Genomic DNA, 27,369 nt, shown 5'->3' with positions numbered 1-27,369 from the left:
GGACATCATCTGTCTGTCAGTCACACGCGCACAGGTACAGGAACACGCGTGTGCACACACTCAAATGTAAAAGTAGAATATCCAAACCTTCACAGAACCAAACAGGGGCAGGTACTGAAAGATAACAAAGATAAAACGCGTGGGTTTTTTTTTATTTCACAGAGGAGACTGTAAAGAAACTCTACTCGTGCCCGCCCCACATTTTAAATACACAGAGGCGCGCTCACATCACTCTCTGACACGCGGCTCAACCTGCTCTTAGTGGAAGCGCTGTTGGACCACAGATGAGATATAGCCCCGGAGAGCTCCCGACCACATGGACGCATAAAGCACCACGGCGCCGCGGAGTCGCTCGGTTCTGAACCTGCATCAGAACAACAGAACTTCTTTCACAACACCGGATTGATCGGGCAATTTTAATCAATGGATTGGTGTTCAAACGGGCTGGTAATTTTATTGCTCCGGGAGGGCTAGGAGGTAAGACAGAGCGCGTGTCCCTGAGTGAGAGAGAAGGAAGAGGGAGAGACAGGGGGAGAGGGTGGGAGGGTCGGACGAGGGAACATATATCCTTTCAGATATGGAGCTCACCATGGAGAACCTTCACAGCGTCTCCTCGCACTCCCAGGCGGGAGACCTCATGAGCTCTCCGCACGCGCGGCCGTCGCCGTCTCCAAGCTCCACTCCCCGGAATCTAGTCTCGCACAATCCCGGCGGGCGGTCAGCCCTGGTCTCCGGCATGACCTCACTGCTGGAGGGGTCTGGTGGGGACTACCGGACAGACCCGTCCGCACTGTCCGGACACCTCCATCCATCCATCAGCATGTGCGAGACCGGGATGAGCCTTAGTAACACGTACACCACCCTGACCCCCCTGCAGCATCTACCTCCGATATCCAGCGTTGCGGATAAGTTTCACCATCCGCACTCACACCACCATGCTGCCGCCCACCAACGACTCTCCGCCGGGAACGTCAGTGGAAGCTTCACGCTGATGCGAGACGACCACCGGGGGCTCACGTCTATGGGCAATCTGTACAGTCACTACCCCAAAGAGATGCCCGGTATGGGCCATGGCTCGCTCTCCCCGCTGTCCAGCGGGCTGGGCTCTTTGCACAACTCCCAGCAGCCGCTCTCAGCATACGGTCCCAGCGCGCACCTCTCCGGCGACGCCAAGATGCTCTCCCCGGTGTCAGGGTTTGAGTCCCATGCGTCCATGTTGTCGCGAAGTGACCAAGAGCACCTGGCCAGGAGTTTAGGGGGACATGGTCACGGCATGATCTCCAACCTCAACGGCATGCATCATCACTCGCATAGTCACCTCCACTCCCAGGCAAACAACGCAGTGATGCTGGGGGACCGGGAGAGGCACGGCCATGGAGCCGGACAGGGAGTATCAGGGTCGGGCATCCAGGCGGAGGAGATCAACACAAAGGAGGTGGCTCAAAGGATAACGGCCGAGTTAAAGCGGTACTCCATCCCACAGGCCATATTCGCCCAGAGGATCTTAAGTCGGTCGCAAGGCACACTGTCAGACCTGCTACGAAACCCTAAACCCTGGAGTAAGCTCAAGTCAGGCCGGGAGACCTTCAGGAGGATGTGGAAGTGGCTGCAGGAGCCCGAGTTTCAGCGGATGTCTGCTCTCCGGCTGGCCGGTAAGATATAGCAGTTGTAGCAGTTTTATTTCACATTAAAATAGACCAGTTTTAGGTAACAGCCCGGTCACCTTCCACCCCCAAATCTTAAATTATAACCAGACACCCGAAATTTGCGCAGGCCTGTAAGATTCAGAACCACGGACAGTTCAACACTGAGACAAAGTGCGCAGAGGCGCAGCAGCTTCAGCCGTGAAATGAACTGCATCATTATTTCCTAAAACAGTGTGCAAAAAAACAAATTCATCTGCGATTAATCATGGTATCTATCCGTGTCTGCTTTGTGTACAACTGCGTTTTTACAGGTGCAATAAATTTAATTTGTAGGTCTATATTATACCATATATATATTTTGATGCGCAAATCGCACTTGAAATCTCTTCATCAAACAAAGCCCGTTTCTATCTGCAGGTGTGTGTGTGTGTGTCCAACATTTGGCAGCGGTGGTGGCGGCGGGGCTACTGGGCCAACTAGTTGCACGGGAGAAGCTGGGTGACCCCAGGCTGCCTGATCAATACGCCAGTTCCCACTCTCCCTTTTAAATGTGGCACAAGGATCAATACTCGTATCGGAGCTGAAAGACGCAATAACCGCACGGTGTCTCCGGCTTTTCATTTAGTACTCGATAGTAAAAGCTCTAAATTTAGCACATGGACAGGTATGATCGTTCTGACCGACGTGAGGTCTTTACAGCAGTCAGGACAGACGCGCTTTTGTACGGACAGGTGAGCAGACAGACCGGCCGCGACATCCTTTAAAACAAAACTTCAAGTTCATGACATAAATGTACATAAATACCATAAAACAGATCCAAAAATAAATTTTACAGTAAATACATGTGCTGTATAATTTAAATCCCGAAGATGCTCCCTAGATCTATTTCAAGGCAACCTTGAGCTGCACGAACTGGTCTGATGAAATATTGATTGCAACTGGGGTGGAGATTGGTAACATAGACCAGTATGAGCAAGAAAAATGTAGAGAACATAGGCGCCTTTGAAGCTAAGACACACAAAGGCCAATAAAAGTAGAGAAAACTGCCCCTTAATTTTCTTTCCTTTGTTTTTCTTTGTGATTATGCCACTGAATAACTCAGAATGACTGATATCCAAACCAAAATAAAAAAATAAACAGTTCTTCTACTGATCTCAGTACAAGTAGAAAATATGAATGTCTGATAGATAGATAGATAGATAGATAGATAGATAGATAGATAGATAGATAGATAGATAGATAGATGAGGATTAGTAGCTGATGCTGTGAGTGTCATTAATAGTGTTGCTCTGTCCTTTCAGTGTTTGCCTGGCTTTGCACATAGGAGATCAATAAGGCCGTTTCCCCTTCTCAACCCCCACTTCTCTCCCTCTATCCCTCTCCTCCCTCTGCCTGTCTCTCTCTCTCTTCCTCTCTGCAGCACATGACAGTAATATCACTGATCTTTCACTGGTTAACCTGGCAACAGGCAGGCAGGTCGTACAGCTCCTGTAGATCGTTTGCCACAGAATAAAAACAAAACAACAAAAACACTGAGCAGAGGAGCAAGAGGGAGGATGAATAAGAGTCTGTTCATGAGGTCAAACAATGCACAGAGCCATTTTCCACTCTGTCTCTCATTTCCTAACCAGACTTGTCTTTTAATGCCCATCAACTTTGCTTGTGCCATGAAAGATTTATATCCGCTGTTTCTCATATTTTCTGAGGAACCCAAATGGACAAAACTGGAATGTAACAAAACTTCAGTCAAGTTGGCTTAAATGCAAAAGCGAGAAAAGCTAAACTGACATGTGGAAAAAGAACTGCAGGAGCTGGGAGATGCCATTGATTGAGTGAGGGCAGGCAGGTTTGGGCTTTGTGTGAACAGCCAGATAGAGGCAGAGGTAGTGAAAGGATCAATACCGACCTTAATAATTGATAAGTATAAGGGAGACGGAGGCGAGAGGGGAAGAAAGAGAGAGGCAGAGAGTGGTGGTGTTAGCGCTTGTAACAGCATCTAGGTAAGCAAAGTCAGATCTGTGGTTAACAGCTGAGGACCACACATCGTCATCTTCCTGCCTAAACACAGTCACTGAGGGTGTGTAAGTGGTTTTGAAAAAACACTGTTTACACCCCCAAACATCCGGTGAAATACAAATACCACAGATCTGACACCATCATGGGTGGTGTAGACTTCCAGAAAATTCAGACTGTAACACAGAAACTATAATATATACAGTGAAATCAGGGCAGGGAGACTCAAACGATTCACATAAACATGAAAGGATGAGAGCCTGGGAGCCTTACAGTAGACAAAAGGGCATCAGAGCATCCAGCTGCTATTGAGATGTAGTAATGAGTGCTTTCTGCTCATGTCAGCAGACATTCCTCCAAGCAATCCAAGGTTGTGATGTCATTTGATTTTAAAGGTTGCTATGCTTTATGGGGTTTGTAATGTGCCTTTATGGAAGCCTGCAAGCACATTTCATTGAGTGTGTGTGCGCACATGCATGCGTGTTTGAGTGCTTTCACATGCACATGCGTGTGTGTGACTGGGTTATAGAGTGTGTCTGCACTATACATTGTTCAGGCTTATCTGACTCGCTCTGAATCGGTATTGATTTCCTCTCTTCTGCTCCCTCATATTCTCTCTCTCTCTCCTTCCCTCCCCTGCCTGCCTCCCCACTTCTTCCTCCTTTGGCACTCCGCCAGCATCGGGAAAGCAGCAGATCCTTGGCCTTCCAGCCCTAATTCATTACTTCTCTCTGGTCATTTCTCTGTAACAGAGAGAACTCATTCAGCATAGCCCCTATATTGGCACACTGCTGTGAAATATTTTGACACTCAGTGTGAATGACACTGAATTTTATGCGAAATGTAAGGAAATACCTGTCAAAGCAGTATGAACAGCTACATGAAGCACCAATGTTTAAGTTAAATGATAAAATGTCAGTAACTCATTTACCACCAACCATAATTTTGTGCAGGACACAAGCACTGAGACAGGCATAGCTATATTGCCTGTTTTGGTTATATTTATCATATATATATATATATATATATGTGTATTCAAATCAAGGCAGCACATGCTGCATTTGTTTTGATAAAGTGTGCCTGGTGGTGCTGAAGGGACAGTTCCTCTTGATCTCACAATGCACCAGGTTGGTGTTAAATGTGCCAACACTTAAATTTACTGTGTGTCTAATTAATCAGGCTTTAGTCAGTCACTTAAATTGCAGCTTTTCAGCTTTGCAGTCATTCTTTGAAATTTATCACAAATAAACTTGTTTCAGTTTTAGCCTCTTTGTTGAAAATAAGAGTTTATAATGAGAAATATGAGAAAAAGCTGTATTTTACCTTTTATGTTTATTAAATGTATGCACTAAATGGCTGAGAAACGCTCTTTTATATAAATCGATTTATAATTAATTAATTCCAAATTACACGGTAGCCATCGAAAATTTAGAATTATTTAATTTTTTTAGAGTTTGTTATAGTTGTTCTTAAATCGAAACATAAATTAGGTTAAAAAAATGTATATATTGAAATACAAAAAAATAAGTCCAGCTTAAAACAAACCCCGTTTAAAGCTTGAATACCTAAATTAAAAACTGAATTGTAATTTCTGAATGTCCCATTATTTCCAGAGGCACAATCATATCGTGTAGCGTGCTTCTAAATGTTTCTAAGCATTTAGGAACATTTTCTTTTTTTTAACTTTTTCCTTTATTGCTTCGAGGTTTTAGTTTAGAAAAAAGTTTACTAAGGATAACCCGAAAAGAATAAAAAGAAACCTTTAAATGTAGCGCAAAGTCTTGCAGACGGTTTATAGACTACAAGCCAATATGTGATAGGCTGTAAAGCTGCCGATCACTCGTCTCAACTGGACAACACGAGCTTTACACCGAGTAAGAAACGACAGCTTTCAAATAAACCAATCCCGATCAATTGAAAGTATTTTAAGGGTGAAGGGGACGGTTTGCTTGATGGTGATTTGGGGGGGGGGGGGGGTACTCGGGCGTTTTACTTCCCAGCAATGAATAGGCCTATATAATATGATCAATATAATCAATAAGCGTACATCTGAGAGGTGTGACAGAGAGTGATTGACACCAAACTGTTTCTCGCCTGCAGTAGTCCGTCCAGGGCGGGAGAGGGCCCGTCTCACCGCACACAAAGCCCGATCTCATCCGTCCATCCAGGCGTCAAGTAGCAGCAGCACGGTGCGGTTAGTTCACCGTCTGCCCCTCATGCCCCATCTGCTCACACATGCACACATCTACACACACATTTTACACTTGAAATTATGTGTCTTCATACATTATACAAAGTTAAGTCACTTCTGCATTTGAAGTCTGCCAAATCAGAGAATAAAAATATGAAATGACATTTTAATTGTGACTCACATCTAGTTATTGGCTTTCATCTCTGCGCTGTGATATCTGAGAATCTCATGTGTCCTCCTGCATATACAACATTTCAAAACACACCAGACAGACTGTCTTCAGACAAAATCCTATCTGCTGCCTTGATGTAACACAAACATTAATACAATACTGACTGACAGTGAGATGCCTCCATTTAAAAGATGTGCAGAATGTGACCTTCACTGAGCAGAATGATGCATGTGCAGAGTTTGATAATAGCAATAACGTTTTCATGCTCATCTGGAGGAAAGTGTTTAAACGCTTGCAGGGACAGGTTACCCCAAAATTAAATATGCACATTTTCCTGTGGCTCTCAGTGATGTTTATGTGAGTTGTAAAGGTGTATAGTCAGTTTCATCCTATTAAGTGGAACAAGGTGGAACTTGTCCTGTGATGCACAAAGAATATATAGAAAAATATGACTTAAAGCCTCAAAAGTAATGTCTCTTTGAATTATTATTACCTGATTTCTCAGCCTTCAAGGATATCACAGTTTCTGGAAAGTTGTTTTTTGGCATTTAGAGGACCACAGGCCAAGTGCCATAGGTAGAAATATCCACAGCTGATATCTCCACACACCTCCAAAACAACTGACGTTTACTGTATAAAAAGCACTGTCAACCCAGGATAGTTTTAATATGGTATTTCAGATACATCTGAGGCATCTTGGCTCAGCAGTTAAACCTTTTTGAAGGAGCTGAATATGTATGATTTAAATACACATTTTAGACTCAAGTATTATCTGGAGGGCACCACTGAGTCAGTTATTGCTTTAAATAGATGAATCTTTCATGTGAAGCAAACAAATATCAGCCAGAATCCTTGCACACTGAGAAAAAGCAGAAGCAGCCACTCGTGTCATGAAGCTGCTCTTAAACAAGGTCTCAAGTGCTCTTTAACATGCTGAACAGTCAGCCGGTTAATCTGTGGATCAGCGAGGGGTTGAGATTAAACAAAGTGGCAGTTGATACCTTTGACGTCGTTGACACTGGGACATATGAAAAGAGACAACATAGGCCAAGTGCCACTTGAGACTGATGAGCGCCACCACTTGTCTCTTCAGAGAAGCCCATTTGGTAATGAGGCAACTAAAGATAGCCCACACCGGTCTGGTCCTTGTCTCAAGAGAGGATGCTTTAATGAGCAGTTCCATCTTTTTCCATCCCCTATGGTCCTATCCATTGCTTTGGCATGGGGGGCAGAGGAGTCTCATTTGAAATGGACCTATTGATTATCTGAAATATGTAGACCGGGCCCGGACCTCGTGTTAATTCTAGAAGAGGATGGCGGCTGTGTTTTCCTCCACAGGCCTTCCCGAGTTGGATTTGAGCTGACATAAGAGAACCAGAGTGGTGTTGGCATTGTAAAATGGCCGGTAGCACAAGTTGTTCGAAAACAGGCATTACATATTAAATTATCACTATATTAGCACTAGCATTCAGTCATTACATTAGGGAGTATTGAGTTTGGTTTGAGACAGCACTTAGGGAGCCTTGAGGAGATTCTGGCATGGCTGGGCCTGAACCAATTGAATAAACGTTCCATGAAATGGTTCTGAAGTGCGGATCAATCAATATGGGGGCTATCAATCTGAGGGCAAATTAAAACAATTGAGAAAAACAACAAGAGGAAAACAGTTAAGGAAGTGGAGAAGGGATGGAGTGATAGGCCGGGGGACAAACACGTAACCTACATTGTGCTGCTGAGGAAAAAAATATCTTTGTAATTATGCTTTGCTTGCAGTAACAAAGGCTGAACAATGGCAATTCAGACACACACACAGGCATGCATACACATGTGCACATCCATATTGATCTCCACCTCACAGTCAAATCTGTTTACTGCTGTTGTCTAAACCTGCTGTAAAGTCATCAATCATTTGCATACACCACCTCCACACTGCAGCCAGCCCTATTCCTCCTCTCCCTCCATCCAAGACTGGGATAAATATCATTTCTCTTTGTGATTTAAACACAGAGGGACTTTTTAAATACAAAAAAATAAATTAGCAGAGGCTCGTTTGAGAGGCTTTTGTCCTCCTGCAGAGCTCCCAGACTGGATGACTGCCACTCTTTTCCGCCACATCTCCTTTGTTCTTCCACAGATAAACAATTTCTTCTCATCTGTCTGTCACAAAGCGCGTTCGCGAGCCTAGCTGCCCAGCGCGAGCCGGTGCACACGCGCACACACATGCACAAACTCACACACATATACACACACACCTCGCCCTCGCGGATCGATGGGGATCGATCGGGTGGGGAAGGGAGCCCTGATTACTGGACCACGTGTTCGGGAGAAAACCGCGGAAAATCGATCATTGCAGCTTTTTAGGGCAGCAGAACAGAACAGACTCCCTCCAGTCTCCACAGCTAGAGCCGAGCCTACTGACGGTGCATCCAGGCACGGCAGACCGCTTCTTTGTCAGCATTTCACATCACGCTCCTCCAGTTTCAGCAAGACACACGCACAGACCCACAAATCTAAACAGGATGTTCAACACAACCACTGTTTCTCATAGGATTAAGCAGAACGCTTCACACATACAGACACTAAAATAACAGTAAATGTGTGTAGTGAGTGTGTGTAACCCGTTTTAGTTCTTTCACCAACATTTTCCAAGCTACTCAAGTTTAGATTGATTTCCTATCCTCCCCTGAGCCACTGGTTTCAGTTCATTTCACTGCACCTTGAAAATAAGCTTGAAGGAATTTGAAACTTGTTTGAAATCCATCACAACAAACAATTCAGTATAAATGTTTGCTTATCAATGTAAACTTCAAGCTGTACTGCAGCAGCGAGGATGTTATTTGTGCAACATTCAAGGACAGTTGGACATCTGAGTACTCAAAAGATGGAGCATATTTCATCCATAATCCATATTTAACTATAAACGACAGTATGTTGCCACACACAAACAGAAAAAAATAAGACACATACAGATATAAATCTGCCCAGAAAATTAAGAGCTCTGCAAGTTTCATAATCCTTTCAAGCTGAGAAATAAATGGAAGTGTTTTTGTAAGGTAAGAAATCAATCTCAACACGTATAGCATGTTTGGTGGATCAATAATATGAGCGAAACAACATTTTGAAGGCCAGAACCTGCTAAGTAACAATTAAAGGATGGCAAGGGACACCTGGGAACATTCTTAATACGAAGTTCAGGCAACAATTAATTCAGTGTTTAATATACTCTGAAGCTGAAAGTCAAGAAAACAGTGAAAATGAGCCTTTTTAAAGTCTACAGTGTTGACTTACTAATTAATTTGTAGCCTGCATACGCTCATGAAACCTTCATGTAATTTGTTTTTAAATGTTTCAGTTTTATAGTCTTGATATAATCTAGGATATCCAACCTTTAATTAATTACCTATTACAATAACACCTAAACATGAACACAAACACTGTCACTTCTGTTTCTTAACCCTTTGTTCTCACTCTCTGGTTTGCTTTTCCTTTCTCCTTTCTCTCCTTCCCATTCTCATCATGTCTGCACCATATGATCCTAATAATGTTACTATATGCTGAATTGGTTCTTCCCATCCATCTATAGATAAATAAATATTAATATGTTTCGTTTTGTCCCCTGTCTTTCTCCCCAGCATGTAAACGTAAGGAGGAGGACCGAGGACGCGAGCGTAGCCAGGTGCCAAAGAAGCAGCGACTGGTCTTCACAGACCTGCAACGCCGCACCTTGGTAGCCATCTTCAGAGAAAACCGGCGTCCCTCAAAGGAGATGCAGCTCACCATCTCTCAGCAGCTGGGCCTGGAGCTCTCCACTGTCTCAAACTTCTTCATGAACTCACGCCGCCGCTGTCCTGAACGCTGGGACACAGAGGAGCACAGTCACGGGGTGCACGGCCACAACCACATGCACACTCCTCATGGAAACAGCAGCAACAATAGCGCCTCACCGATCCAAGCCGGCACCTCCTCTGCCAACACCTTCTCCAAGGCCTGATGGGTGCAGGACAGATGGTTGAACGATTGCATAGAGGATGGAGGCAGAGAGATTTTTCACTCAAGCAGTGGGTTCTAACTCTGCACAGCTACCGGGTGTGTAGCTTCAGACTACTCATCTGATTCATCTGCTCAACGTGGTGAGGACTTGTGCAGATGAATCAGATCTTCTCTGTGTGTTGTATTCTTTTAATCAGAATGTCATTCTTCTTAGGGGCTAACTTGCATTTCAAAATGTGGCTCTTAAAAACCAAAGATCAAGTAGCTTTGAAACAGTTTCCCTCGAACAAACAACCATATGTGGATCTCACTAAATCTACCTGAAAACCAAAGAAAATCCATCCACACCACTGTGGGTCTCTGATGACGTCTTGAAATGAGAGGATTTCGCTTCAGGGAACCAGCAGCTTTAAAGAAGGGAGCAGTGTTGACAAATCAGCTTGAAATCAGATCGAGGCTGATTGAGAGGCACGACTGTGTGTCAAGTGTCTGCGAAACCCTCTCCAACCACATAACCGCTGCATGCACACATCAGCCGCTGCATGCACACATGCACGCAGGTGCATGTGTGTGTGTCGTGCATGTGCTGTATGTGCTACAGGGGTGTAATTCCTCTGCAGTCATTCAGCGCACTCCACGTCAGAGTAACAGTGCCACCTGCAGTCCGTCTGAACCACATGAGAACACAGTCTGAGCATGTTGGTGTAGTCACAGCAGATCACATCGACAGCATCACAAATGCCCTATTTAAGCAAAAGTGTAGCCCTGCAAACATCAAACACTCCAATAACAAAAATTACAAATCATTGTTATTATCCACATGCCGCTCCGATACGCATTTGAATGTCTGTCTCACTGTATGGCTGCACGGCCATTTTGAGAGGTTATTTTCAGGTTACAAAAAGGAGAACAATCAAACAGGGACGTTAAAAAAAAAACAGGTGTCCCCAGTGTGTAGGAGTGAGGGAGGCAGGGGGGGTCTGCTCTGTTCTAGTGGCCAAATGCAGAGGTCAAATGTCACAATATAGGATCCCGAGTGCCAATGATGTTTGCCTCTTTATGATAATCAGAGAACAGATGCGGCCTGCTCCGTCGCCATGTGCCCCGCTGTGTCTGTTCTGTGTCATTACAACCGTCAAACTGCAAGCACTATAGTGGGCACGTTGCCTATTCCATACCTCAGAAAAACACACCGATGTGATCGTCATGAACCACAATGAAGATGTAAATAATCTTTAATTCATCTCTCTTTCTCTCTGTCTTATCTATTCTCCATTTATCTACTCTCTTGCTACTCCCCCACTGACGTGTCTTTCATTTTTTTCTCCTTCTTAACTATTGATGCGGGTAATAATAGTACCATAGACACATGGTTTCTCTCTCGTGACTATTGTGCTATGTTGTGCTGGAACTATATGTAAAGAAGCACCTTGTCGACAAAATGTACAGATAGAAAAAAAGACAAATCAACATGTTGTTGACTGACCCTATGCACAGACAAGGAATGGATACCACAAGTGACAAACTGTGCATATTTGTGAATATCTGTGCGATGGAAAAGGTGGACTTTCTGGATGTGAAGGAACTCTTCCTTGATCTCTAAAATTTGACCTCTATGAACTGGACTGTCGCTGCATTCCTCTGCTGATGGTGTTCTTTGGTTACCATTAGAACCGCCTCATTTCTTTGTGTTTTTCTTTTTCTTTTGTGGGCAAAGCCACTTGTAGCATCTTCTAGCGGGAGATAATCATTAGAAGGAAGAAGAAGGGTTCAGCAGGGGGAGACAGGAGCATCAGAGGCCCACCGCGAGACTTTAAAGGAAACATTTAAATGATATTCCTCCATAAACTGGGTCGTTATGTTGTGCACTATAACAGATTTCCTGCTGGAGGTATCATTTAGGATTCCTTCTGGAGTCAAGAGGGGGTTCAACTTTGTAGGTTTTCAAGTTAGGTTATGATGGAAACAGATGTGTGTGGCTACCTCACAGAATTAAGTGGACTGTGACACAGCCATCAATACCAAAGATACGTCAAGCCTGCTGTGTTCACTCTGGACATGGGACACACACACGCACGCACACACTCTCACACACACACACACACACACACACAATGAATGCAGAGGTGCATGTGTGCACTTCCACAGAGCAGTCATGCTGCATGGCAAACACAAACAAGTGTTTGTTATGTGGGAGAGTTGAGTGCCTTTTTCCTTCAACCAGGAGTTGGACTGCTCTGATCATATTACACACACACCCAAAGTGAAGGGGGGCACACAGTGGGTGAAAGGGGGGCGTACACCAAAGGTGTCCTGACGACCTTATTCGATAAGCACTTTTTCACACAGCGAGGGAAAAGTATTGTTTACTACCACCATTTTGTTTTTGTGAATTTCTTTTTACACGCATGCACACACACTCCTGCCAGAGATATTTTTGTGTAATTTATAACCTGAGTGTTTGTGCGTGGGTGTATTTGACTGTTTACAAAGCCCTCTACCCCTACTCTGTCTTTTATTGGCTTTTAATATAAATTTAATGATCGATCAATGATAAATCACTTCTAAAGATACATGACGCCCGCCGGTGGCTCCCGTGCATCCAAACCCTCTTCGCTAAGTCCCTTCGTCCAGGGTAGCATTACAACGAGGCAGGCATGAGTAGACAATTCATCTTGATATACCTCAAATCTTTATTGTAAAGGTTAATGTAGTGAAACAATAACGACAATGGGAGTGACATTAAAGTCACGGCAAAATGATTGTTTTTTTTTTTAATTATTATATATTCAAAAGGAGCGTGTGAAGTGTAAGCTGTCGTATGGTTTGACATCTTATTTAATGTTTTGTTAGATTTGCACGTTGTTCTTTTTAGATGTAAGAAAGGGAGCAGAAATGTGCATTAGGAATAAAGAGAGGGAAAAATACGTAACATATGACAAAGAAAAGGAAATCAGCCAAAACAGATGTGGTCAAATTAGGAAGCAGAGAAGGACAAGGTTAAAACTACACATCAAGGACACATTTATTTCTGTTTTGCATCACTTTTTGGCTTATTTTGTGTTTGGAAAATTGTCTCCTATGTGTGTTAATATTAAAAAAAGAGAACTAACCAAAGCACCTCTGTCATTAGGAGTGGGATGAGCGATTCTTTTATGCATGGATACTATATAAGTGTATATAAACTGCAGGATGAACTGTACCTCGACAGGTGGAGGAGAGGGGGAGAAACTAGGACAAAACAACTGGGTTTTGTTTTCCAAATAATCTTCACATTGTTTTTGTCTCTGTGTTGTTTGTGCATTTGTATAATATCTGTGTATTTGTGTGATCTTTAGGTTCATTAATGTGTCTTCCTCCCTCCTTGTTGTAATCCTTCCCTTTGTGTGCAATAGTCCCCACACTTCCATTGCTGTATCTGTTTCATCGCATAAGTGTGAGTGTGAGTTTCTGTGTGCGTCCCTCCCGTATTTCAGATCATCTGTATTTACTCTAAATTTGATCAGCCCTGAGGTTTGCGTGCTTCGGGAGCTTAAACAAACAGACAGCAAGGCAGCTGAAATGTGGTTCCTTCCAGTGCATCAAAATGGCGCCATTTGTTTTTTTTTTCCTTGAGACAGACCTCAGAGCTCTGGAAGCCCCAGTGTCGATGTTCTCTCCCTCTTCCCTTACCGATCAATCAATCAGAACCAAGTGTCTTTGTGATGGTAGAGACAATCAATTTCAAATAGAGCAGAGACAAAAAGAAGGAGGCAGAGAGAAAGAGAGTGATGAAGGAGGGCAGAGAAACTGACTGGACAGGAGAGGTGGGAGGAAAGAAGGAAGAATGGCTTATAGTGTGTGTTAGTGTGTGTGTGTGTGATCACCTTTAACCTCTGGAGAGTGACCTTAACAGAGGGGGCTGAGGCATTCAGGATCCTCCTGTGGCTATGAGGGAGGAGGTTGTGGGGATCTGACTTGTTAAGTGGACATCTAATCGAAGATGTTGATCAAATGCCTGTGAACACACACACACACACACACACACACACACACTGAGCCTTCCTCCTGATCTTGAGCTCAGTAATACAGTGAGCCTGTCAGTCTTGTTGATCTGCCTTTAGCCTGTGGAGGATGAATCAAGTAATAACTAGAAAAAATAATTCATTGAGAGAAGACCAGTATGAAAATGTGTGTTTTGACTAAAATAAATAAAGAAACAAGCAATTGGCTGACTGGCATTTTTCATTTTCTTTCTGGTGGGTTCTTTCTGTGGTACAATGGTGCCCCCTGGTGGTGGGAAAATAAAACCGTCAGTTCTATTTGTTTTGGTTCATCAGGGCTATTTAAAGGATGCTAGAAATCCCCTCAAAGCACGGAATGCATTAACTTGAAAGCAAAAACAGTACTTTGAATGCTTTATATTGTGATATTATTAATATTTAAATACATATACATTTATTGTATTTATATAATCCTCAGTATAATATATTACTCTACACTTCTTGGAATACAATTTCTGAAAGATGCCTCAGGAAAAAAACAAACAAATCTACAGTCCTGATTTGATTTACATATTAAGCTACAACAATCTCGTACTTTTTCTTCTTTGTGTTGCCATGCTTTAATTTGTTTGTCAGAAAGAAGCACATTGTAGTACACGGAGCGTAAAAAGGACAGTGGTGTGCTTTTTAACTCGTAAACATGGCTCTGCGTTGGTGAAACAAAAAGTCATGAAATGGAATCGAAAAATAATAAATCAGGCTGCAAGATGATGATAACTTTACTACTGGTGCAAAGACCTTGAAGTAACATTAGAACAATACAGGCCGATCCAACTATCGACAACTTACTCTTTCAGCAGGTGATGATGGAGGTGAAGGGGGCGGACAGGTTGATACTGCTGCCTTCTTTTGCAGTAAGCCACTTTTGATTTAATCCGCAGAGTTCACTTTTCTTTGATGTAGACCGTCTAACTGTAAATCATCTAAGCCGACATGGTTTATCCACTGGCAGCAAAGGCCGGACATCAAGCTAGCAGTTAGCAAAATAGTTTCGCGTCTTTTTCTTCTTCTTCTTCTGCGTGGTCTGGCAAACAGCGTTCGGGTCCAGTAGCGCCACCTACTGTGACCCTGCAGGAGGAGTAAGAACTAGTTCAAGAGACGCTAATTTCCACATTTTTTTGACATATTAGGATTTTTTTAAAACGAGTTTTGCTTGATATTTTAGTATTTGATTTAGGTCACACTGCTCTTATATAGCCTGCAGGTTATTGCCCTCTGCTGGTTGAACGCAGCCATTGCAACTGAATTTATCTACCGCCCCCACAAGCTCAATCAAAGAGGCAGTGTGCTGTGTGAAATTGTACAAAAAGTTCATTTTAAGACTTGTAGCTGAAATGACAGGATGGGTCCTGTCTATCAGTTATGTGGACATTTCTCAGATAATGTCACAGTTATAAAATATTTCAGAGCATCAAGTGAGTGCTTGTTAGTCTGAATTCATTCTATTTCCCACTAGTTATGTTTGTCTGAATTTAAATATGGATGGGGGGTGGACATAGGAGCATTAGTTACATTTAAACACTCATAGTGTGTGAAAATAAAGAGTGGAGCCACTGTCATAAAGTCTGGGGACTTCTTTTGTAATATTTGTGTTTTTGTTTTAGCTTTAGTGTCAAGCAAGGTAAGAAAAAAAGACACCAGATACAACTGACAGAGTCACATCATGCTTTTATGACAAAAAAGGAGTTCATTTACAATACGGACAGTATATAAAACATACAATTGAAATAAAAAAAACTTGTGTTTTATAGACAAGTACATTATTGTTCATTATCCTTCCATTTGAGACCAAGCAGCCATGGGACTGAGCAGAACATGGGAGATCCCTGGAGAAAAGAAGCAGCAATTAAATCCTATAGTACTATTCCTACACTATTTACAGTACAACAGTCATTTTCCTCTGTCAGACATGGCGAGAAGGTCTACAGATTTGATGACATGATATGGCTAATAGATCTATTATGTACAGTTTCTGCTCTTCACATCCAAGGATCCACGGCACAAAATATACAGGTTGAAAACTCAGGTATAGAGTGTGATGGTCATGTGGCCAGAGAAGAATTTTTAATATGTTATTCATTGCTATAAATGACTCTACAAGTTGATTTTTTTAGCTCTGCATTTGAGTGGAGCGCTCAGCACCCATTCCTAGGTTTCAAAAAGCAGCCAAAGGAAAAACATATACACATAATTGACTGATGCTAAATACTTAACGAGGTCGGTGCCAATTTGATAGAAAGAAGACAGAGAGGAGTAGACAGAGAAGAAGAAGAGGAGGAGTAGACAGAGAAGAAGAAGAGGAGTAGAAAGAGAGAGGAGAGGATAATTTTACTCTAGAGCGCACTCACAAATACAGAGTTATACTAATGGCAGCTTCCTCTGTAGAAGAGACGTGACAGAGTGCCATGTAGGCTCAGACCTGGTGAAAAAAACTGTGGCACCATCTCGTTCTTTAAAAGTAAAATTATCATCAGGAAAAGGAGGAAACCTAGGAATGAGTGCCAACCAGGTCTGTCAGAGCTCTGCACGCCTCCTCCTATTCCAGAGGGATTTTTGGAAGAGTGACAAGATAGATCAATGGAATGATACCATTAATAATCCTACATCCAAACACAGCATTGATCAGTCCCACCACCCTGCTTGGAATATCAATCACTTTATCTACAACTTATACATCTGAGCAGGTTATCTTTGTGTAAAAGTACAATCATCCCAAAGTAAACAAATGCTTCTCTTGTAAGAAGCTTGTGGCTTGTTTCAACCAGTCCCATGGCCAACAACAACAACAATGGCACCCCTGGCTCTCTGCATGAATGTATGTGAGAATTTGGCAAGACCCAATCACTGTATACAAACGGCATGCATAGATTTAACCTGCTAAGACCACAAGAAAGAAAGCTTTTTCCTCTAGAAAGTAACCAATCATTTGCTGATCAGTCATGTACAGATAAAGAAGAATACTGTGACTTTTTATTGTTTCGTTATGTTGTGGTGGGGCATCAGGAATCTATAAACGGAGTCTCAGTAAACCAGGTCAGAATTTCTGACCAGAGACCTTTTTCTGATAACTCCATGCTTCCCTCACAGGTGTCGCAGGAGATGAAGCAATGCTGCCCACACACACACATATGCACACCCAGTGCTGAGAGGAGGTCACATTATGGCTATAAGAAACATCAGTGAAGCACTGACTTGTGAAGCTAACAGTCAATAAACTCTCTTCAGTGTTTCACTGTATGAGATCTAGAGCTGATTATTTTACCACCACACATAATACACATACATCAGCATCAGCAGTGTGGTCCCACATCGTTTGCTGTTACCCACATCGACCACCAGGGGTCAGTACTGTCACATAGAAGGAGGAAGGTTTTCTTGCAATTGTCTGGTCAAGGTTAAGATGAAGCACTTGTCTTTTCAAGGTGCTTTTCAACGAATCTCTGCAGCATGCATGCAAGGATGAATTTATCCATCTGAAGCCACTTCTGAATATAGATATTATAAACACAAATGAATTCAGACTGTGCCAATTGTATGACATTCTGTTCTGAGAGGTCTGTTATGGAAATGTGACTAATAAGCCAAGTAATCACCCAATCAGCCAAGCTCACTTCTCCGTCATCCCATTACTGCACGTCTCAGTTCTGATAATTCAACTCCAGCCTAATCCAATCACAGCAGCTGTAGGACGTGGAGTGAGAGGCGGATTTTGTTAGAGCTGATGTAGAATCAGAAATGACAGGAAACAAAGGCTGCATAGTCCTAAAGGGGAGACGATGAAGACAACGAGAGAGTGAAAACGGTGCTAGACACTGAAAACATATGAACATTTCAGGCCTAGCTTGATTATGGTGTCTGAGGGTTTTTCTTATTTTGGTCGATGTCTTTGAAGAGTTCCCTAGTGAAAGGTACCCTAAATGTGAGGTTACTGCTGCTGTAAATGGGGCGTCTAGACAAAGGCACACCAACCCCAGGCAAGGACAAACCAGAGGAGGGAGCAGGGGATGGCTCAGCCTACTTTCTTCAAGACTCAGAACTCACACCTCCACGGGTATCTACAAACACAGAGGGCCTGTCAGCCATGGTGGAGAAGTGGCTTGGTGTGCACTGGCAGCAGTGTCACCTATCAATTACAGCACACCTGTCTGTGATGAAGACAAGACTTTTCTTCATGTAGCTAAAAGTGAAATGAATGAATGCCTCTACCTGTAAAGGACTTATTTTGCTTGAAAAGATCCAAGTGTTTTATTCAACCCAGACTGTCTTTGCAAAGTCATTTTTCAGTGAATAGACTGCCTCCTTGTGAAGATGACTCAGTGTACCTCTGTAGGCAGAAAATAAATAGTCACAGTTTTACAACAACCCAACCCCCCTTTTTTCCTATATACTTTTGACAAGATATCACCAAGATAAAATACATACAGTACAGTCCATGGAGGTTTCATATCCCAGAGCGGCACTGTGCAGAGCGGGAAAGTTCCAGACATGTTTTTTCAGGAATGGGAAGGATGTGAAATGGGTACCAGTGTTTTTTTTTTTTTTTTGATTGTTTTTCAGGGAACCTGGGTCACCCCTTTCATCTTTTGTCTCCACTGATCCGATCACTGCTCCATGTTCGATGGCATCACAAGGAGCTACAACTCATAACACAACAACACAGACTGACCGACCACACAGAACACGTGTCTACTACCACACAACCATATTCCAGCCTAATACTGTGAACAGGGACAATGAGGATTGGTAATGCTAAGAAGACAAGGAGGAAAGGAAGAGGGGAAAAGGACGGTAAAGAGGGAAGAAGGAGAAGAAGATAACAAAGTAAAACACACCTTCATCTAACGCTCACGTTTGTGCTCGATGTTTACACGATAACACCATTGACAATCACTACAGACATTCTCACTGTCTTCTAAACCTAGTTTCCATTGAGAAATACCAGGAAATGAAAACACAAAAGGGCTGGCTCGGGGAGAGGAAATATCCATAAAGGCAGCATCCTGTCCTCAGCACCAGTAGAGCCAAAGAGGCTGCAGACACAGTTAAAGGCGGTGTTAAAAACCAGGCCAATTTGTTCATCTATTCTCATTCGGCCTCATGAATCTTTAAGCTGTTCAGTTATTCACTGACACAGAAGCCGCGGTTTCATCATCCTACGGGGGACAAAAATGGAACATGCAGGATTTATTTTGCAAAATGTTTGAGAGAATGAGTCTCTTACCTGGAACAAATTATCACAGATTCATTAACTACTTATATAAAGTGTACTTTAGATCAGTACTGACAACATACAATGGACTTATTTGCTTATTTATTTTTAGACTTCACTAATGAGATATGTTATAGATGAGTGTATTTTATTTGGTTTTCAGTGTGTATGGATACGGGGAACAGGTGTTGAGAACAGAACATGCCCACATGGACATAGAGGAACTTTTAAAAGGTAAAGAGCCAAGAGGTCACAAGAGAACAACAACTGAAGAAAGGACAAAGGAAGAAGGACAAGAATTAACAGAACACTTCAACTTCAACTTTGTGCATATTTTTTTTTTAAACCACAGTACTACTCTCCACTATACGATGCACATGGTGTGGGTAGGGTTAACACGACTTCATTTACATTTGAATCCTCGGTCTCCAGCCAGGGACCCCTCCCAAAGGAGGACCCAGTGGGGGTGTATGGGGGATGGGGGTGAGGAGGGGGGATGCACTGGGCTAGGGGGGCAGAGACATTCGCACACCGGCCGTCTTAGAGACAGATAGAGGACAGTCAGCGTCACACTTCGTGATGGTGTGTAACTGTGAATTTCATTCCTTTCAGTTCTGATGACCTTGAAGTGTTCTTACCTCTTTTTTCATGTCAGATGAAACTTTATGTAAGCCTAGTGACAGCAGATAGTCTGATAATCATGACAGCTTGTAAGATAGCAGTGATAATAATAATCATGCACACACTACTGTATAAAAAACAACCTACACAAACTATGGCTTTTCTTCAGTCACAAATTTACATCAGTTTCCCCATGGGAGAATGAATTTATGGCTCTATGTACAATATTGCTGGAATGTTATTCTAAGAGATTAGAAAACCACTCACACTCCATAGTTATCTCCCTCTTTCCTGAGAAACAGTGCTATACACATGCTGCTGCTGTGTTTCCACTACTTATGGATGTTTATGTGTGTATGTCAACACCTCCTTGTGAGGCTGCGTATCCTCCGTCTGCCTCTAAGTATGGCCCGACTCTCCAGGCTGCTCCCCCCTGGCAGCACCGGTAAGGTCAGGCAAACACCAACACAACAGAGGGCAGGGGCGATGGGGGCGGAAGGGCCTGTGGGGCCAACCCTCTCCTGCTGATGAAATAGCAGGAGTCGGGCTTGTGATGTAGGAGAAAGGAAGCAGAGGTCACATTGACTTATGTCCTTACTCCCTCTCAACCCTCATGTGGCCGCCCGCCCCGGTCCCCCCATTGTGCTCTCTTGTATTGGTTGCTATGGATACTGCAGCGGCCTGTGTCCGGTGGGCTTGACTTCCTAACCAAGCCGTCTGGGCCACAGGCAACTGTGACAGTTTGCGGCCAGTGCACTCGTCCCAAACTCACACAGCTAATGTCGCAAAAGATTCCAAATCATTTGTCATTTCTAGCTATAGACCCCTATTGGATCATATCTATTAAGATTCAGCAAATGACATACGAAGACATTAATGAGGTGTTTGACCCTATTTATTACCATGTTCAGCTGTGGTATAGAGAAAAACATATTCAATGTCTTTCAAAAATGATGTGCTTTATTCAGTGGTACGAACTTACACACTTACCTCTGAACTGCGATGCTACATGCATAATTAATAACAAGGCAGGCTTTAAAGAAGCATAGCTACATATTCTATAAAGCCACTTGCATTACATTGCTCTACTACAGCTCAAGAATCATGCCAGTTTACAACTTATCTCCTACAGTTCTTAACTCTCTTCTTATCAAGCATGAATGACAGGTAGCTCAATGTAAACAATGTTATTCAAGCACATTTTAACCACAAGCTGAATAAAATCACTGAGAGGCAGAGAGATCAGGGTCATTTTGTTTTCATTCTCAAATCAAACCAAATTGAGTCATGGCTCCAGTTTTGATGTGGGCGCTCAATTTGGAGTGGAGCCATAGACAGGAACTTTTATTGTGCTTACTTTGCGCGTCAGTGGCTGTGTGCGTTTGCGTGTGTCAAACACGTCTTTGGGACGTGCTCATGCCTCCCCCGAGGGACCCCTGGCTGCGTTGTTTCATATCATCTTCATATTGAACTTCCTGGTCCCTCCTGAGGAGCCCCCAGTGGCGGGTTCAGATTTCCTGAAAGAGTACTCCACTGTGAAGTTGTTCTTGCGTTGGCCGCGTCCACGGCTCCACACGAACAACAGCAGGAAACAGAAGAGGACAACCCCCAGGAAAGTGATGCAACCCATTGCCGTGGAGACCAGGATGGTTGTCAGGTCCAAGGTGAACTTGAGGAAAACTCGTGTGCTGTTTAGATTTGTGTCGTTAAAGAACTCCCCGCTGTACTGTGAGCGGTTGAGAAAGAAGGCTGAAGCGGCGTCCAGCGGCTGGCCGCGTACTGTGAGTGTGGCAAAATAGGTGTCATTGCCACCAGCATTGCTGGCAATACAGATGTATGTTCCACTGTCAGTGAGCTGGGCATAGCGGATCTCCAAGGTGCCACTGGGGAGAACAGTAATGCGTCCTGAACTCTTGGCTGTGATTCGTCTGCGTTGTGGGGAAATCCAGACAATAGCAGGTGTAGGTTCTCCTTCGGCTCGACACACAAAACTTACTGGCTGGCCTTCACGAGCAATCACCTGGGAAAAGTGCAGGAACAAAAAAAATGTAGGAGATCCCAGGAACACAGAATATATCTGACACTAAGCACAGTCCTTTATTCATGTTATTAATCAGTGTGTTCATATTAAACGTGATCTACATTACCTGCTGTAGTTTACGGTTGCGTATCTTGGGTTTCTGGCATGTAAAGTGATCGAAGAGTGCAGAATCGGTGAAAGTACTGAGGCTGACCCCTTGCACTTCCACCGGCCCCGCACACACCGGCACTCTGCCGTCAAAGTTGAGGGTCTTGCGTCTCTGCAGGATCCACAACAGACGGCAGTCACACATCAGGGGGTTCCCATCCACTCTGAGAGTCTCCAGACTATTGACAGAGTGGAAGGAGCCCTCTTCCAGAGTCTGCAGGTCGTTGGAGGAGAAGTTCAGCACCCGGATCTGTCGGAGGCCTCCCAGGGCATGGGGTTCCACCGTCATCAACCCTGTGCTTACCATGATGAGCTCCTTCAACCTCAGCAGGTCCTTGAAGGCCCAAGGTTCTAGTGTGGTGATGGGATTGTAGGACAGGTTAAGATGGGTGAGGTGCACCAGGTTCTTGAAGGAGGCGGAGGGGACAGAGGTAATGTTGGTGTTTGTGATGGAGAGCCAGTGGAGGTCCAGGCCCTGAAAACTGAGAGGGGAGATGTACTCCAGGTATGGCCAGTGATCAATATCCAGACCCCGCAGGTTAGAGAGCTTGCGGAAGTTCTGGTCCTCCAGGGCAGTAATGCTTAGGTGGCGAAGGCGAAGAGTGACCAGGCTGCGGAGGTAGGACAGCGTCTGGCCAGAGATGGACGTCAGGTTGCAACGTTCAACTGTGAGATCCTCCAGCCCCAGAAGACCTGAGAATGCCTGAAGACCAGGAAGACAACATTATCACTATATACATACTGTACATGATGGCCAGTAGTGTAGCACAAGGCCTCAGATCACACACAAACGTTCATGGCATGCTATGCTGGAGAACCTACCTTGTGTGATATATAAACCAGGTCATTATCTCCCACCTCCAGGTGTTTTAGACTCTTTAGATCCTGGAAAGTGTAGTCTAGTAAAATCACCATTTTGTTCTCACTCAGGTCTAGGCTGGTCAGATTGCCCAGTTTGGCAAATGCCCCCATGGGCACTAACTTCAGCTGGTTCCCTCTTAGTTTTAGCACTTTAAGACTCTGCAGGGTTGAGAAGGCATTGGGCTCTAATGTGGCGATAAGGTTCTCACTGAGGTCCACTTCCTCCAGCCGTGGGTATGGTGCCAGGTCACCCGCCTGCACCCAGCGGAGCCGGTTCTTGCTGAGGTCCAGGAGCTGCGTCTCTGTGGGGATGCCCTCTGGGATGTTGGTAAGGCGCCTCCGTTGGCAGGACACAGACCTCAACTGAGCTGAGCACTCGCATCGTGGCGGACACGCGTGACTGCTTCCTGGCAGAGCCAAGGTTATCACAGCAGCCAGCAGAGTAGCCAGGACCCATTGCCATACCCTCGGCATTAAGGCACGCCCCCCAGGGCCAGGAGAGCCAGTCATGGCCCTGGTCCTCTGACTCCTCGCCTATTGCAGGCAGGGTCAGTGCACCAGACCCCTGCAAGATGAGACAGAGGGAAGTCATTAATATAAGAGAAGCAGTGAGGAGAAATGAGAAGAGACGAAAAAAGAAAGTTGGAGCCCATCACCTATCATCTCCCAAGCTCATAAAAATCACATCCTGCTTTAAATTTTCAACGTCTCCTGCAGTTAAATATTGTAGTGAAAGCTGTAGAGAGTTGAGACATATCACGATACGACATTAAAATAAAACCGATGACACCCCATCACAGGAACGCGGAGCGCTTTAAGATATTTAAAATAATTTGTCTTCTCACTAATTCATCTATAGTTTCAGTTGGAGAACTGGGATGCTGGGAACCATCGGAGGGAGTTTCAGCTGAATTCATGCATCTTGCATCTGCTCTACTCTCTTCGCAGCACTGAGGCGTCTGCTCCATTTTCACAAACACAATGAATTTATTATTGCCACGCATAAACACAGACCGAACTCCTCTGCATTCACATCAGGCCTGGAAGCCACATTTGATGCATTTGATTTGAAATGTGAAATGTTTGAATCACAACAATATGTGTTTGATCAGGTATGTGCTGATGTTTGTGTAAGCTTGGCATTTTTCTAGGTATGAATTAAAACATTTTTTGTTTGTCCTTCTTGTGTGAAGATGAATGACTTCAGTGTTCCTTCAGGCAAACGGTCATCAATCCCACACACTGTTTTAAACAGAGACAGTCAGAGAGCACCTGACAGTGGCTTTGGAACACAACTTAACATAATTATGATAAAAATAATGTTTGATAAGACTTTTTTAACCACTATATGTTAAACCATGACCATGCTTTTTCCTTCATTGTTTGTTTTACAGATGAAGGAAATGAGACATCACCACCACCAAGGAGTATCATGCTAAAACGCACTCTGATGCTGGCAGTGGAAGGATGTGCAGCCAGATTAAAAATATATGGGTTGGTCTGTGCTACACGGACAGTGTTCAGTGTTCTGAGAACCAAAAGTTTCCAGTCTCTCTCTCTTTCTCTCACTCTCTCTGCTGTGGGCTGTTGCTCAAGTGTCTTCCTAGCAAGTTGGATTTGGAAAATGGAAAACATCCTGTTGAACGCCTGATCATATCTGACTGTTTCAATGCGTTGGCATCAATGGGATCAAACAGGATGAAATGGGATTTAGGCTAAATTTAAATGATGGCAGACACATTCTGTGCATAACACACATATTTTCCCACATGACCTCGCACACACACAAACAGCAGCAACCCCCCAAGAGAGTCTGTTTGAACGGCTGAGCCTCAGGGTGGATAAGTCTCTCAATTTTTCGACAGGCCTGGAAAACACTCTGTTTACACATCCCGTATCTGAAGGATCTGGTTGAAATCTGGCACGATTGCTCCTTTCGCTGGGAGACTAAACTCAGGCACAGAGAGGCTGCTGTGCAGACTGCTGCACAAACTGACCCACTTCTCAGCAGCAACTCCTCCTCGCGCTGTCAACCAGCAGCAACTCACCATGACCACAACAACCGAGCAGAAAACCTCAGTGTCTCAATGGAATAGGGCCCAGGAGAGGAACAGAGAGTTCGGAAAAACTAACACTGGTATACAGATGTTCTGAAATAATGAGCCATTTAAAAGACAACCTTAAACAACTATAGCGTGAAGGGTTCCTGGATCTTTGCAGTATTGGTTCATTGCTTCTATAGTTGGATGAACACTTTGTTCCAGATTTTTTTTCTCATGGTCATTTCTCAATGACCATGAGATGGACTGCAGTGAAGATGTTCAAAGTATCTGGAGAATAAATCCTGACACTGCCTGCAGCCACATTCAGAGTGACATATAGAATATTTATTTAACAGTGGTCAAATAATTCAACTTTTAGAAGGTGGATTGGCACCAAATCTTGTAGAGACATTTTACAAGATTTTTTTTATTAATATTTTGTGTTGACATTCACATTATGTGAAAATATATTTGCAACTTTTCCTTTATCTGGTTATACCAGTTTGCTCCTTTTCACTCCCACATCCTGAATTCCTCTCGCTCTATGTTGCTTTCTTTCATCAGATTGTGAAAGGTGTATAACATCTTATGTCTTCAGCTAGTTTTGTACATCAAGACATTAAGAGTTATTTTTTGTAAAGTTCACAATGTGGCATTCAAAATGAAGATGTCAAAACACAGCTGGTTGTAGACTCTACTCTCTCTGAGTGCACTCTGTGTACTGTATATTGTGTGTGTGTGTGTGTGTGCGCGCGCACATCTGCCAAATTCTTAGGCAGTGTGATGGATGCAACCTGTCTCCACACCCCCACCGAGAGTCATCCTACGGGTCAGTGGCAGAGTCACAGCATGAATCAGTGAGCTGACATCGTCAAGGCAGGCAAGGTCCTCACTGCTTGACTCAAGGACAGGCAGGGATCCTTAAAACTAACACACACGCACACTCCATCAAACACATGGGCCCAGAGGAGTCTGTCCAGCGATCAGGCGAATAAATACACTACCAAATGGTGAGGAGGGCAGTTTTTTACTACTGTTGTAGGTTTGTTTGTTTGATCAGTGCCTCAGACTCCTGTGCCTTTAGATCCATCTTCAAAATTACACAGGGTCAGTCTTACAGCTTTTTCTTGCATCTTGCAAATTCCCACATCTACTTTATAAACTGTAAATTACCATCTGCCAGATGTTAGGGCAACAGCAGGGGCAAATCTCACATCTTTTTAGAGTGTGAAGGAGGCAGAGTCTGCCACAAGCCAGCTGGCTGGGAAGGAAAACGTAAGAGGAATGGATGAAGAATCAGCCCAGAAGCTAAAAATAACCAGGTTTCAGATACTAACCTAATGAACAGATGTTGTGGAATAACATCCCAGCCTAATCACACATACATATATACATCAGCAACCTGCACGGCACTGATGACCACACAGCCAGATGTTTTCAGGCACCGGTTGTTTCACCTGCTGCATTCAGGATACAAAAAAAAAACACAAACAAGCCATGTTGCTTTCAAAATAAACGTAGGGATAAAATACTGTTGTGTTTATTATCTGATGTGTATTTGTGTGGCAGTGTGCATGGCAGTAAATAGGTCATGCATGTTGACTGGTAGCCTTTATAAGCTTTTATATTTGATCAGCAGAGCGTGGATTTCCTCAATATCCCTTCTTTAGTGTCCCTCCTTCCTCTGCTTTCTCTGGTTATGTCTCTCTCTGACGCACACACATACAAACACACACAGTTCAGCACTTGTGATGTAGGAGCAGTCGAGCAGTCAGCAGGTTATTAGAGAAAGCTTTTACATTTTATTGTTGCAAACAAACCGAGGTGCAAACTTGACAAGTCTTTACATCTCAGAGGAATGCTGACAGTTTGTACTTTCTTTTGCTAAGTAGCTATAAGTCTAATATTAAATCTGTGCTTAGTCACTCCATTTTAAGCTCAAGTCAAGTGTGGAATACAGCTTAGCAGCTCTCTGGTTTGGCAGCAGTAAGTGGGAGAGAGGAAAGAAATGTTGAATGGTCAGGGGAGAGGACATGAAAGAAGGAGGAGGAAGAGGAGCAAGGGGATGATTTCATTAACGTCTCAAAAATCTCTGTAAGGCCCTATCACTGTAATCTGCAATAAATATCAGCTTGTGCAACCCAACATATGTGAGTCAGAACAAGTTTAATGTGTGTGTGTGTGTGTGTGGCTCTTCATGAAAATCCTCAAAGGATTAACAACTCCCACACTGTAATCTGGAAAGAGAAAAATAAAAACAACAGCCAAATTTAAACCCTCCATGAAAACAAGGGAAAAGTGCCATCACAATATAATTAGGAGGAAGAAAACGGAAGAATCCCCAGGAAGGAGCTCACAGAGCAGGTTCCCCACAGTGATGAGCCCGAAGAGGG

General features: G+C 43.7%; 2 protein-coding genes across 2 annotated transcripts; one reads left to right on the top strand and one right to left on the bottom strand.

Annotated features, from left to right (window-relative positions):
• The first annotated feature begins 577 nt into the window (after window positions 1-577).
• onecut3b (one cut homeobox 3b) lies at window positions 578-10,013 on the top strand. The gene is made up of 2 exons (XM_028427878.1): window positions 578-1,652; window positions 9,655-10,013. Exons 1-2 carry the CDS (start codon window positions 578-580, stop codon window positions 10,011-10,013), a joined length of 1,434 nt encoding a protein of 477 aa, XP_028283679.1.
• An 11,110-nt stretch (window positions 10,014-21,123) lies between these two features.
• Window positions 21,124-23,444, bottom strand: lingo3b (leucine rich repeat and Ig domain containing 3b). The gene is made up of 3 exons (XM_028427796.1): window positions 22,896-23,444; window positions 22,033-22,776; window positions 21,124-21,905 (listed from the first exon to the last, which is right to left on the bottom strand). The coding sequence occupies exons 1-3, from the start codon at window positions 23,442-23,444 to the stop codon at window positions 21,336-21,338; spliced, it is 1,863 nt and encodes a 620-aa protein (XP_028283597.1). The 3' UTR covers window positions 21,124-21,335.
• Window positions 23,445-27,369: the final 3,925 nt, after the last annotated feature.

This window comes from Parambassis ranga, chromosome 17 (genome assembly GCF_900634625.1).
Source record: "Parambassis ranga chromosome 17, fParRan2.1, whole genome shotgun sequence".
NCBI classification, from domain to species: domain Eukaryota; kingdom Metazoa; phylum Chordata; class Actinopteri; family Ambassidae; genus Parambassis; species Parambassis ranga.
This window is presented reverse-complemented; position numbering and strand designations above follow the sequence as displayed.

Excerpts from the sequence above, each read along its gene's own strand:
- onecut3b (XM_028427878.1), top strand. The coding sequence starts at position 578 with ATGGAGCTCACCATGGAGAACCTTCACAGCGTCTCCTCGCACTCCCAG. Across the intron at positions 1,653-9,654 it reads GTCTGCTCTCCGGCTGGCCG|CATGTAAACGTAAGGAGGAG; the intron begins GTAAGATATAGC and ends CTTTCTCCCCAG.
- lingo3b (XM_028427796.1), bottom strand. The coding sequence starts at position 23,444 with ATGACTGGCTCTCCTGGCCCTGGGGGGCGTGCCTTAATGCCGAGGGTA. Across the intron at positions 22,777-22,895 it reads TGGTTTATATATCACACAAG|GCATTCTCAGGTCTTCTGGG; the intron begins GTAGGTTCTCCA and ends CCTGGTCTTCAG. Across the intron at positions 21,906-22,032 it reads GCAACCGTAAACTACAGCAG|GTGATTGCTCGTGAAGGCCA; the intron begins GTAATGTAGATC and ends CACTTTTCCCAG.